General features: G+C 33.5%; 1 protein-coding gene across 1 annotated transcript in view; it reads right to left on the bottom strand.

Moving 5' to 3' along the window:
- Window positions 1-502: 502 nt before the first annotated feature.
- SGPP1 (sphingosine-1-phosphate phosphatase 1) overlaps window positions 503-13519 on the bottom strand; it is a 36303-nt gene continuing 23286 nt past the window's right edge. Inside the window, exons 2-3 of the mRNA XM_045565907.1 lie at window positions 11630-11719; window positions 503-2946 (exon numbers count right to left, since the gene is read on the bottom strand). Coding sequence (XP_045421863.1) covers window positions 2395-2946; window positions 11630-11719 — 642 coding nt within the window. The 3' untranslated portion in view covers window positions 503-2394. The remainder of the gene's footprint in view (window positions 2947-11629; window positions 11720-13519) is intronic.

Here is a 13519-nt window from a genome sequence, read left to right as displayed (position 1 = left end):
TGGCAGATCTAATTTTTACAATCCACCTATCATGGCATTTTAAAATTATAAGATGTCCATATGTTTTTATTCTGCTTGAAAAAGTACCTGTTGCTAGTCTTATGATTAATTCCCGACATTCAAGAAATAGCAGTAAACTACCTATAATACTATTAGTCACAGATTTTACTGACACATTTTTTAGGTATAATTTTTTAAAAAAGAAATATTATGAAACTTTTCACTAAAAATACAATGTTAGAGGTAATCATAAATGAAGCTAAAAGTCACTTTCCACCTTAAAGAATTTCTTCAATGTCTTTTATTGCTAAAAATAGTACTTTGATTTTGAATAAAATGCTTCAGAGGAAAAGTCTGCTACAATGAAAATCCTGGACATATTTTTAAAATCTCCACCATCCAGATTCAAGCTTATTTCTTGGTGAGAAAAACAAATGAACAAACAAAATCTCTACCCGATTAAATAGACAATTGCCAAGAAGGCAAACAAAACAAAACCCTCTTTAATCTTGAATTTGGCTTTTATTTTAAAATACATTTAGCATAGAACTGTCATAGGACAGAAAATAATAAAACACAAAGAAATGGAATATTTTCAAATATTTTTTAAGCTAGACATAAAAATTAATGGGGTAGCATAAACTCAAATTATGGGCAACAGTCCCTAAAATTCAATTAATTAAACACACATTTTGAAAGAAAAGCTCTTTTCACACTTTCCAATGTACTGATACGTTCCTAAATGCCATGTTTTCCTTTTAACTAATAGGTAAAGATAAATTTAGTTGCTTTATTTAAAATTTTCAGATTCAGTTTTGGTAAAAATTATCATGCCCCTAAATTCTCAATGAGAATTACAAAAATATGAGTTCAAATAGTTATGCTGTCCAAAATAGAAACACCTTAAGTGATACTTCTGGATAATCACATAAATATTGCACTAAAATCAGTAATTCCATACCTGATGTTCATTTATATGGAAAGTTAGCTCTCTTCTTTATGAAAAACTTTCTACAAATAAACTTAATGTTAACCTAATTACAATCGCACTTCAAAATATAAAGGCAGAAACAGAAAAAATAGTTTAATAGTATACCCAAATGTGAAAATAAAAAAAAGTTGAAAAGGATCTAAAATACTGATACCAATTTTAGATTTTATAATTTACCTTAGGTAGCTAATAAATGGATATTAAAAGTTAACAGTGCTAAATCTAATCCTTTCCAAATAATTTAGAAAAATGTTTTGTTTACATATGAAGCGTGTGCATTGTCCCCTCTATAAATTTCAACTATGTTCCCATTCATTGGAAATATCTACCTGCAGTATAAACAATCAAGACAATGTACAAAAAGATATATCTTGTTCCTGTAACTTACAATGCACAGAAAAATACCTACAAAAAGGGGAAATATTTATCCATTTAGCTTTCCAATAAATTAGTGAGAAAGTTTAGACCATTCCACGTTTCTTTCTAAATAAAAGCTAAAGAGTTAAGAGTGGTTTAATTCTATGCCTATTAGCTTGACATATACTTTTTAAATATTTGCCTGATTATATAACCTAAAATAAAGTTAGCGTCTTATTTTTATATCATAGTAAACATGGCATTTCTTAATTTAGCAACAGAAAGGCACAATTAGCAAGCCATAAAATTCAGTACCTGAATTATTAAACTGATGTCCAAAATAGATGCAAATAAAGTACATTCAAAACAGTGTACAGAACTTAAAAAAAAGAAATAAGGAATCCAAAAACTAGTTTTTCTGAAAATTTGGTCCATTAAAAATGCCTCCCATGTTCAACACCATGGGTAACATGAAAGATGATGGCAGTGTAAAAAGAGGCAGTAAATTAATGTGTGGTAGCATATGCATTCTGGTCTAATAATTATGCAATTCAATTAGGAAATGGCTCCCGTAGTAAATAAACATTAAATATATTTGTTAATAATGACATACCTGTATTTAGTTCAAATAAACAGGCACAACTGTTTGCATATTATTACTGATTTTATAATATACCCCCCCAGTTTAAAAAAGCTTAGGTATATTATTTTATATATAACATATATTAGATATATAATTGTATATTATGTACCTTAATATATATTATATATAACTTGAACCCATAACAGCACAAAACTCTCCAAACATTACATGAACATTCTAAATGGATACTTATCATTTTCTCAGTACTGAAATAACTCAGCTCACTTAAAACAATATCTGGGTGTGCAATGATATAATGCACTGACTCTTACAAATTTACTTAAATAATTATTTAAGTTAAATTCCTGCAAAAGCCTAACTCTGATCTGGCTTTTACCTAGAATATATTTTTAGATATCAGTAACTGATGTCCTCCTTTCTTATCATAAACAATATTTACCCATCAAGAGATACCGATAAAGAAAAATATGTGAGGAACCAAAAATGTGATGGAGAAACCAACCATTCCATAGGTTATATACCGATAAGGAAGTTCAACTTCCATGTGCTGTCTTGCTTTTCGAATATCGTCACACGGTATACTGAAGATTTTACAGGCTAAAGGAATGGTGATCTTTTTCATTATATTTCTGACTATTAGTATAAATACCACCCCTATGAGGATCCGCAATATGGCTTTTCCAAACAGAGTCACAGTAATGGGGAGCCTAGCTAAAGGTAACATATCTAGAGAAGGATCCAATATTAGGCCCACGTTACAAGTAACATGAGCTCCACATGCAATTCCAGCACCACTTCCTAGAATCTCAGCAGTGTCTCCTCGGGATGTGCTCCAGGTGTCAAGAGTGAAAGAAAAGATCCCCAAAGCTAAATGAAGCCCGATGATGATTAATGGGGCATATTTGTGAGTTTGGTTGAAGTTGTCAATCAGGTCCACAAATGGATAGAAGACAGCTAAGATTAATATGGTATATAGGAATCCAGCAATTATATCCTGGAAAAAGATAAAAGTATAGTTGTTTAGTATAATACTAAACATGTTTGGCACTTAAAAAATAATGTATATTTTAAAATAATGTATATTTGACATTACAAATGTTCAACAGATATAAATTTTTAAAAGTTGTCAAATTCTCAAAGTAAACTTTACTGACCATATAGTAGGCACTAAAAACTGTTTAATGATAAAAAGATTTATTGATAATAATAAAAGATTATGTTTTTGTAGTTCTACCCTTTTATAAATTAACTACCTATATAATATACACAAATTTATATTCAAATCCTGAACAATAAACTATGATTAAATTGTGTATTTTTGATTTCTGGGAAAAAGAGTATACTTATGATTCAAAGAAATGATCTTCATTGTCATGCATTTAAATATGTAATTATCTCCACAGTCAAAGAGGATACAAATCCTAGGCAGTTTCCTTCTCTTATTCACTCATTCATTGAATAAATACTGAGTACCTACATGGGCTTGGCACTATTTTAGCGGCTGAAGATACATTGCTTAAAAAAAACAAGATTATTGCTGTCACAAAGCTTATGTTTTAGTGGAGAAGACTGACAGTAACCACATAAGAAAGCAGATAAATATAATTTCAGACAGCTATGAATGTCATAACTAAAGAAACTAAAACAGGACAATAGGATAGAATGATGAAGGTCCCTGTTAGCATGATTAAGGAAGCCTGTCTGAGGAGGTAACACTTGAGTAGAGATCTCATTCTAAAAAGGAGCTAGCCCTATCTTTAGAGCTAGAGGAAAAGTGTTCCAGGTAGAGGGAATACCAAGTGCAAAGGCCTTGAGGCAGAAAAGAACTTGGTTACTTCAAGGAACTGAGAGAAATCCAGTGTAGCTCAAATGGTGAGCAAAGGAGAGGGATGTGATATGAGGTCCAAGAAGTAGGCAGAGATCAAATCATGTAGAGCCCTTGTGGGCTAGGTAAAGAGTTCAGATTTTATTTCAAAAGCAACAGGAAGCCATTGAATGATTTCAAACTAGGAGTGTAACATAATCTGATTGATATCTGTAAAGAGCACTCCCTCTGCATTGCAGAGATTGGCTTACAGGGGAAAGTATGGAAGATAGAAGACCATCGAAGATGCTGGCAGAAGCCTACCACAGTGGTCTACTCTAAACATGCTCCATATCCACATGAAGAGAAGGACACAGATGGATTAACATATTTTAAAACTTTAACTTGGTCATGGATGGAATATGAAAAAGGAGCAAAAGAGAGAGTGATCAAAGATAGATCCTAGTTTTTGGCAGGAGCAATTGATAGAAGATGGTTTAGTGGAGGAAATAATAAAGTTAATAAAAATAGCTTTCCTTTCTGAATTATTTCTGACAACATACAAGGTGTTCCATAATTTCCACCTTAAAACAAAACAAAACCAAACCCTGGGGTCTACTCTCTCTTACAGAAAAATTTATCAAGAGTTGCTTATACTCACTGCCTCTACATCCTTACTTCCAATTTTTTTCTAAACTTACCATTGCACTGAAATCACTCTTTTCATGAATACTAGTGATCTTCATGCTGTCCAAGACAGTGGTCACCTCTCAACAGCATTCAATACAGTTAAGCAACAGACTAGTTGCCTAATGTTTTTCTGTCTTGAAACTTTTTATTATATAATATTTATACATACAAAAATATAGTAGGGTATATATGAAATGATAAAATAAGTATCTATGAAATCACTGCCCAACAAAAGAACTATATTACCAATACTTTTAAATCTACTGGTGTGCTCTCAGTTCTATCACTCTGCATTCCTCCCCAGAGGCAATTTCCAAGCCTGAATTTTGGGTGAATAAATACCTGTTTTAGGCCGGGCGCGGTGGCTCACGCCTGTAATCCTAGCCTTCTGGGAGGCCGAGGCGGGTGGATCGCTCAAGGTCAGGAGTTCGAGACCAGCCTGAGCGAGACCCTGTCTCTACTAAAAATAGAAATAAATTATTCGGACAACTAAAAAAATATATATGGAAAAAAATAGCCGAGCATGGTGGCGAATGCCTGTAGTCCCAGCTACTCGGGAGGCTGAGGCAGTAGGATCGCTTAAGCCCAGGAGTTTGAGGTTGCTGTGAGCTAGGCTGACGCCACGGCACTCACTCTAGCCCGGGCAACAGAGTGAGACTCTGTCTCAAAAAAAAAAAAAAAAATACCTGTTTTAAAAAATTGTCTTAGCATATATCTCCAAGAAAAATATTATCTAGTTTTGCTTCTTTCTGAGTTTTGGAAAAATGTATAGTATGTAGTCTCCTTCACTCTGCTTTTTGCACTTAACATTACATTTTTAAGATTCATTCATTATATGTAGTTGTAGGTCATTTACTTTCATAATAATGTAGTATTTTGCTGTGTGACTACATAATTTATTTATCCATTTTCCCAGTGATGGTCACTCAGATTGTTTCTAGGTTTTGGATTAGTTAAGTGGTTATAGTTGAACTTGAATGTTTAGTTGCTATAATATCTATCCTTAAAGCCAATGAGGAATATTATAAACATTGCTACTAAGTTCTTTCTTGTGATGTTCGCTGGTATAGGTCTGCAAGAGTTTGTCCAGAGTATATGCCTAGGAATGGAATGGCTGAATCATAGATATGTACATGTTCAATCTGCAAAGATAACAAAAGAATTTCTAAAATGTTTATAGAAACTTAGATTCCATCAGCTGTTGGCTATGAAATGATATTTCACTGATACTTAATTTGAACTTCACTGATTACAAAGTATCTTTTCATAAGTTTATGGGCTGACTATGCAATGTATGTTTGTATCCTTTGAGCAGTTGTTCTTTTGATTTTTCTTTTTTTTTTTTTTTTGAGACAGAGTCTCACTTTGTTGCCCGGGCTAGAGTGAGTGCCGTGGCGTCAGCCTAGCTCACAGCAACCTCAAACTCCTGGGCCGAAGCGATCCCACTGCCTCAGCCTCCCGAGTAGCTGGGACTACAGGCATGCGCCACCATGCCCGGCTAATTTTTTCCATATATATTTTTTTAGTTGTCCAGATAATCTATTTCTATTTTTAGTAGAGACGGGGTCTTGCTCAGGCTGGTCTTGAACTCCTGACCTTGAGCGATCCACCCGCCTTGGCCTCCCAGAGTGCTAGGATTACAGGCGTGAGCCACCGCACCCGGCCTTGATTTTTCTTTATTTGGATTTTTTTCCTGATTTACAGGATTTATTTATATATTCCACATACAAATCCTTTACCAATAAAATCTTTTGTCAATGTGTGCTGTAAACATTTTTTTGGAGTTGTGGCTTGCCTTTTCATTTTCTTTAGGGCATTAAGTTCTAAATTTTAATGTAGTCATATTTGTGATTTTAATGTGCATCCGTGGTTGAAAACTACCACATTTACATTGTTACATTACATATTACAGATGTAGACTGTGACTACTCAAAGATAAAGACTTTATCTTATTTATACATATATTTCCAGTGTATGGCACATTAGTAAGCAGAAAATAAATATTTGGTTAGTTAAATTAAGACAGTTAATGTAATTCTTTAGACTCATCACATTGACTACATAATCCTGTCTGACAAGAATTCTCTAAGAGAAACAGATGATACCTAATTTCTTGAACCTGGCCTTAAGGCATTTTCAGGGAATAATAATTACAATACTGTCTGTACTAAAAACACTGCTCCAATACTTATAGTTACTGTCCCATTTAACTATCACAACCAATCTGATATGGCTTGCCTTTTATAGTCCCATTTTGCTCTTATTGTCCTCATGATGAATATTAAAAGCATATTTTCTCTTCTCAAAAGTGTGCAAATCTGATGGAAATATATGGTTCAACCAGGTTTTAACATGAAGGAAACAGGACTTAGGTCATATAGCTATTTAACCTCATAGATTGAAGGTACTCAAATAGATTTGTTAGAAAAATTAATATTTTCTGCATTAGAAATTAAATATTCAGAGTGAAAATAAACTAAATTTTCAAAATTTTTTTTGGAACATAAGGTCTTTCAAGAAAACTCACTGATACATACTAAAAATTACTTAAGAATTCTGATTAACTGAATTTTACTGCAATTACTCAAAGATTCCACAAGTGACTCAAACTTTTATCATACTTTTAGAGATGGAGATCTCAAATTATGTGACTGTCAAGCCTCTATTCTTCATATTTCAGACCCCAAATTGCCAAAATAATTTCACCTTCTGAGGTTACATTCCTTTTGTTTGTTATCTTATCCTTTCCTCCCTGCCTTATAATTAAAGACACAGGTCTTGGGAAATACCCATAGGATTTTGGTTATCAGGACAAAAGCTATTGCTTTATACTCTAAGGTTAAGTAAAAGGAAGGGCTAATAGCTTTGAAGGTAGCTATTATTTTATTACACTTTTTTCATATTATAGATAAGTACATGTTCAATCCTATAAAATGTTTCTTTTACAATACCTTAAAAAATAAAAAAATTACATGTCTTTAAAATTTTTTGTTTGATCACTTTAACATTAAGAATTCTTTAAAGGCCGGGTGCTGGCTCACACCTATAATCCTAGCACTCTGGGAGGCTGAGGTGGAAGGATTGCTTGGGCTCAGGAGTTCCAGATCAGCCTAAGCAAGAGCGACCCTGTCTCTACTAAAAATAGAAAAATTAGCCGGGCGTGGTGGCTTACGCCTGTAATCCCACCTACTCAGGAGGCTGAGGCAGGAGAATCGCTTTAGCCCAGGAGTTTAGGGTGCCATGAGCTAGGCTGACACCATGGTACTCTAGCCCAGGTGACAGAGCAAGACTCCATATTAAAAAAAAAAAAAAATTCTTTAAAATAACTTCTCTTACATCAATCATATTTTTAGAAGTATATTTCAGTATGACATAAAAAATCCAGTATTTGTTGTCCTCTACTTTTCTGTATAGCTCTATGAATATTAAACTTAGATTGCGATAAAACTATAAAAATCTGCTTCCTTTTCTGTTTGAGTTATTTATTAATTATATTTATTGCTCCAGATAGTAAGGGCATATTGAACTTCCATCCAGTAGGACCATAGGACCAGAAGGAAGGAACAATCAAATTTAGGACACTGGAAGCTCTCTGAACCTTTAGTGATTCAGGGTGCTTCCCGAGGGGGGAAAAAAAGACAAAAAACAAATTTAGGACATAAACATGATGGGTACACCATTGTGATATCAATAAAATGAATAACATTAAAATGTATAACAAAATAGTTTTAAGCATTAGAGCACAAAGTTTGCAATAAAGAACAATTAATGCTAAAGGTAACATAAAGAGCTCAAAATAGCACATTTCTAAAAGGAAAATGCAAGTAATTTTATATGTTTCTGATTATAAATAATTTTATGCCCTAAAAGTTAATAATTACACATTTGAATGGAATATTCAGGGTTATCAAATTTATGGTAGAAGATATCAAATATTATAAATTCAATGAAGATTTATTTATATTAAATCTGAAATTTTCTCCTTTTCATTTATCCTGATCAGAAAACAGACCTAGAGAGGCTACTGATTTGCTCAGACTGGAATTCAGGTCTCCTGTCTCCTAGTGGGTTTTGGTTTTTATTTTAACCATAATATATTTCAGGTGTCCTGGTTTAAATTTCAATATGCCAATACCGTTTCTAACAACAAAATTTATTGTTGTAATGCACTGTCTTTAATTATAAAAGCATTATTAAGGATGGTTTTTGAATTTTCTATTATTTTTAATTAAAAAACAAATTTAACACATGCTTACTATAGAAAAACTACAGAATACAGATAAACAATAACAAGCAATTTTACTCAGCAATAACCACTGTTAAAATTCTTAGTGTTCACTGTTACAGACTTTTCTCTATAACATGTTTGTTGTTTGGTTGGTTTGATTTTTATTTCTTGTTATAAAAATGGGTTTGAGAGGTATATACTTTAAGAGAGTGCTCCATATGCTTAAAATACCTTTCTAAAAATACTTTCTACACATACATATAAATATCTATTTTTATATATATAAATATTTGGTATAATTTGGGTAAATGCAATTACAACATATTCATAATTTTACTAATACAGAAACAACATTGGAATTTGACAAGTACTCAATTTAGTAATTAAAAAATGGCTTGTATATTATTTTGAGAAATTAAATTTTGAGAGCTGGGATTGATAATAAATGAAGAAAATAGGTAATAATTTTTACTTTTATGGGGATTTAAAAAAAACCAATTTAGGAAAGTAGATGTTAAAAATAAGCTCAGGTGTTTTTTGTATTGAAACAGTAACAATAAACCATTTGGCAAATACTGAAGGATTCATTATAAATTATTTATAACACATTATTATAGCTCTCTTCTTCTTTTTTTTTTTTTTTAAATAATTAGTTGTCCAGATAATTTCTTTCTATTTTTAGTAGAGACAGGGTCTCACTCTTGCTTAGGCTGGTCTCAAACTCCTGAGCTCAAATGACCTACCCGTCTCGGCCTCCCAGATTGCTAGGATTACAGGCGTGAGCCACCGCATCCGGTCTAGAGCTCTCTTCTTAATGTTAATAAAGATATCAAGTTACACAATATGGTCTCTAAGAACCTTTAAGCAATTTGTAGGACAAACTCTGCCTAATTTCTTAATAACCAATGAAGATACTAATTATGTTTTAGAAAATAGTTCAAAATGCAGCTAATTACTAAAACATTAAAATATAGAAAAAAGTACAAATTGTGGAAGTATATTAGACCGATACTGTTAAAAAATGGGTACGCTGTGGGTATAATTTCAAATACCAATTAGCATAACACAAATAAGAAGCTATGGCCGCATGTGGTGGCTCACACCTGTAATCCTAGCACTCTGGGAGGCCAAGGCACGAGGATTGCTTGGGCCCAGGAGTTTGAGGCTGCAGTGAGCTACAATGATGCCACTGGACTCTACCCAGGGCAATAGAGTGAGACTCTGTCTCAAAAAAAAAAAGAAAAAAGAAGTAATTCAACTATTACTAATCAAAACTTTATTACTAATCAAAAATATATGGCATGGAATTATAATTTATAATACTTGCAAGTTATCCCTAATTTTACTTTTAAAAGAAAAATAAAAATTTGCAATACTGCACATAATTAAATTCAGTGCCTAGTCAATAAAAGTGATAAGACATTCTATGAGACAAGATAGTCTTTGAATAAATAACTAGGGTTATCAGATTCATGATTTGAAAAATAATACATCAATATTGTTTTCACTTCAGCTGATTCAAGAACAGATGTTATCCAGTATATAAAAAGTGAACTAAATTCAGCCTGGATGGATATCTGACCAACCCACTAAACATTTCACTCTTTTTTTTTTTAAAGAATAGCATCTTTGAGATTATATATTCACTATAAAAAGATAGATTCTTGTTCCTCTTTGTATGATAATAATGAATCTAGGGATAAAATTCTATAATATCTTTTCCTCCAAGAAATACCAGGAATTCATTTTTTATCACTCAAAGATGCATAACCATTTGGTAATTTTTAGAAGTGGTATTGTTAACTTTTAGGGGTGGAAGGGAGTAACTTTAACAAGCCACAGAAAATAGATAAGATTTTCTTATGACAAATATTAGATTTCACATAAAAATATTACTTATTCTGTTTATAAAAATGTAAAGATTAGTCAGAATTGTATGTAAATTCACAATTTGTATTAAATATAAATAATCATAAAAAGTCAAACACAAAGAATTTGTTTATGAAAATAGTGTTTGGGACTTCTGGAAATTTTAGGATTCCAAGAATTAGTTCATATTTCTCCTTTTTTCTGATCCTTTATTTACCTGATAATACACAATAGGTTCATAGATGCTTTCAGAGACACCACCTTACATGCTGAGCACAAAATACACAGTTACTGTTCTCAAGGAACTTACAGTCTAGTGAGGGTGAAAGCAATCACACCTTAAGATAAGTGGGAGATGGGCTGCCTCACCAGTCTTGAGGAAGCAAAGATGGGGAAGGGGCTAAGAACACTTATAGTGAGCCTTGAAGAATGAACCGGATGGTTAAGGCAAAGATAGCAAAGGTTATAGCATTTTTGAAGTTTATGGAGGTAAGAAACACCCTTTGCATTTGGGGACACATAAGTAATTCAGTGTGGCATCATAACTGTGTTTTGGAAAGTCTACTAAACAGGAGACTGAATACTGAATGGGTAGTGTCAAACTGGAAGTAGGGCTACTAATTAAGAAGCTATTGTAGTAATCTGGTCAAGATAAGAAGAAAAGTAGAGTTTAATATGTAAATACAAATGGCACCAAGATAGTTTAAGTTCACTTAGTGTCTAGTCACTAAGTCTTCAATGATACTTAAGAGCTCTCCTTGGTTTCCGTGCTCACATTGTTGGTTTTGACTCAATGATAGGAAAGGAATAGAAGAGACTGCAAAGGAAAATAAAGCTGAGACTGGAAGGAGCAAGAAACGTTATCCTGAGTATGTAATGTAGGCTATTGTGATCGCTGGAAACTATTTCTATGAAAATATGATTACTACATTAACATTTCATAAAGCACCTAACAAAGTTAGAAGACTTACAATAACTATATTTTCTCATTTAGGTTTCATGTAAGCTTGCAAATAATTAAAAATTATAAAATTATCTGTCAATGTCATAAAAAATAAAGCACGAAGAACACAATGTTTTCCTTACCAGAATGGAGTGCATTCCCATGTAAATTCTACTTAGGCAAACTAGAGAACACCAGCAGGCAATAAGAATCAGTCCATATAAAAGAGGATACTAAAGGAGGGGAGAAAAGTAAAATTAGTTAAACAAATAAGTTAGATATAAATAAGCAAATAAAAACCAAATCACTATACTATAAACTCCCTGAAAATAAAAACTACGTAATTTGATTCCCCATTATATTCCCAGCACCAAAGCCTGAGCACAGCACATAGCAGACATTTAAGAAATACTTCTGCACAAATGAACAAATGAATGAAATCTCATGAGTCTACACCCTTTATTGCGGGAACTGGATCATTTCTGCATCTATAGTAAAAATTCAATTGTTAGCATTCTACAGGAGGAGGACAGGTAGGAGTCATACTTTTAATATGGCCTCCAAAATGAAAAAGCCTCAGGAAAAGTACCTGAATTTGATTCATATAAACATCCTCACTTCCCTGGGGAGAAGAACTGGGAGTTTTCCCCCTCTCATTTCCATCAATGACTGACTGCTATCTGCAATTTGTGTTGATACTCCTCCTCCTTGGTTTCAATACTCAACACCCTGTAATGAGTTCTCCACTTCTGTCCCATCCACTAAAATTTCAAATGGTAACCAGTTTAACTGAGAAAATTTTTCATGGAATACTGGGAAAAGAAACCATAAAATGGGAAAAGGTATAAATAAAGTGCAGACAACTCTTGGCATCAATGGCATTAGTGGAAGAGTTGACTTTGAAGGCCTTGAGATTACACAGAAGCGGGAAAGGATAGATGGCACGGTGGTAAGTTTGTAAAGGAGGATGAAGGGAGGGCACATTTAGGACAGTTTATGTCTGATGACTTCAAATTTCTCAGTGAAACTGAAGCCAATGTGGTTGGAGAAGTGGGGTTGAAAAAGGGAGTAAGGGTTGTATGAATGTAAAAAGAGTGGTAAAGAGTTAGTACGTAGTTTCTCTTTTTTGTTTTTTAAAGAGACACGACTGTCACTACTCTATGTTGCCCAGGCTGGGATACAGTGGCTATTCACAGGTATGATCATAGCTCTCTGCAGGCTTGAACTCCTGGGCTCAAGTCACCCTCCTGCCTCAGCTACCTGAGTAGCTGGGACTACAAACAGAGTCTGTTTTGATTTGACTTCTCTACTACAGTTAACACGGCCCTCCAATTTCTTCTTGAAACTCTAAATACCCTTGATAATCATAGTTTCACACTCTTCTCTCCTGGTTCTCCTTTCGTCATTTTTTTTTTTCCGCATTTCTCACACAAGAGTACATCTTCCTCTTCATGTTCCTTAAACCTAAGTATAAAGAAGGATTCTGTCCTTAGTAGTTATTGACAGTCTTACCTTTTCTGATTTTAAAACTACTACCTAGGCATGCTGAAGACCGACCCATTTCCCTGGTTTAAGAGCCATATATCGAACTCCTGCACATATCCACCTTGAGGTCCCTATGGAGCTAAACTCACTATGCCTCAAACCAAGCCCATCATCCTATCACTGAACTTTTTCCTCCTCTCATATTCCCTATTTAATTTGGAAACATCATAAACCACATAATCTAAATGAGAAGCATGGTTTGTCCTTCATTCCTCCCTTATCCCTTGTATTCAACCAATAACCAAGTTTCACTAATTTTATCTGCTAAATATTCCTTCATCTATCATCTCTTCTCCATCCCTACTTATACTGCTCTTGCTCACATCCTCCCAGTTTCTTTTCTAGGGTCTACCTATTTCTCCAGCCATTTTTCCATATGCATGAGGCAGACAGCCATGTAACCACACATGAGGTAAGTGCTATGACGGGAATATACTAAAAAATCAGAGGCAGCCTAGGGGATAAGCATTGAACCTCACTTAGGGATG

This window comes from Lemur catta, chromosome 1 (assembly GCF_020740605.2).
Source record: "Lemur catta isolate mLemCat1 chromosome 1, mLemCat1.pri, whole genome shotgun sequence".
NCBI classification, from domain to species: Eukaryota; Metazoa; Chordata; class Mammalia; order Primates; family Lemuridae; genus Lemur; species Lemur catta.
Note: the sequence above shows the minus strand (reverse complement) of the source record. Positions and strands in the feature narration are given on the sequence as shown.